Source organism: Chenopodium album, chromosome 5, assembly GCF_948465745.1.
Source record: "Chenopodium album chromosome 5, dcCheAlbu1.1, whole genome shotgun sequence".
Classification (NCBI taxonomy): Eukaryota; Viridiplantae; Streptophyta; class Magnoliopsida; order Caryophyllales; family Amaranthaceae; genus Chenopodium; species Chenopodium album.
In genome coordinates, this window is record NC_137838.1 from 44,260,374 (window position 1) to 44,261,412 (window position 1,039).

At 39.9% G+C, this 1,039-nt stretch overlaps 1 protein-coding gene across 1 annotated transcript; it reads right to left on the bottom strand.

The window, feature by feature from the left end:
- Nucleotides 1-219: 219 nt before the first annotated feature.
- Nucleotides 220-795, bottom strand: LOC145632865 (uncharacterized). Its single transcript, XM_081685193.1, has 2 exons — nt 430-795; nt 220-339 (listed from the first exon to the last, which is right to left on the bottom strand). The coding sequence occupies exons 1-2, from the start codon at nt 793-795 to the stop codon at nt 220-222; spliced, it is 486 nt and encodes a 161-aa protein (XP_081541319.1).
- Between the last annotated feature and the right edge of the window lie 244 nt (nt 796-1,039).

A 1,039-nucleotide genomic window follows, 5' to 3' on the forward strand; every position in this document is an offset into this window, starting at 1 on the left:
GCAACTCAAGATTTTCTTCAACACCCAGGAGCATTTCTTTGGAATAGTAGCAGTCCAAATATTTCTATTGCTGAAATAATAGGTATGCACCCATTTCACCCACATATTGTCCGCTTTATGAGCAAGATCCCAAAGAATCTTACAAATAGCGACTTTATTCCAATCACTAAGAGAGGTAATATTCCAGCCACCACACACCTTAGGAAGAGTCATATGATGTCAGGAGACATGAGCCTTTTTTGCATAAGTGTTCTTCGCAGTCCAAAGAAAAATCCTGAACTTAGATTCAATTTCCCTAAGAATCTTCTTAGGTAAGATGAAAATCTGAGCCCAATAAGCCTGAATACCAAAAAGAACACTTTTGATAAGCTGTAACCTACTAGCATAAGACAAGTTTCTAGAAGTCTAGCATCCAATCCTAGCAGTAACCCTTTCAACCAAAGGCCTACACTGAGCAACAATTAGCATTTTAGAAGACAAAGGCATCCCAAGATATCTAAAAGGCAAGCTAGCTCGACTCATGCCAAGAACACCTTGAAGCTGATCTTTATCAAAATCGGATATGCCTCCAAAATAAACCTCACTCTTACTTAAATTAGCCATCAGACCAGAAGCACAAGAGAATTTCTGGAAAGCCTGCAAGAGAAGCTGAATAGAGATGGAATCAGCCCTAGAGAAGAGGAGAAGATCATCTGCAAACATCATATGGGTAATACCTAATTTCTCACATCTAGGATGAAAATTAAAATTAGGATCACCAGTTATCTCCTTAAGGCACCTAGAAAGGTACTCCATACATAGAGCTAAAAGAAAAGGAGACATAGGATCTCCTTGTCTAAGACCCTTTTTGGCAGGAAAAGGCTTAGCAGGTGTAGGCGTCGCTCGAAGTGTGCCTACGTTAAAAGCATGTGGTGAATATTCTTGGCACTCATAGGAAGTGGGAATTGACATAATATGATTAGGGACAAGGAAAGTAGGGAGCCGCCAACAAGTTTTTAAGGAACTTGTAAACCGTTCACGGATCATAAAAGGCAACCAC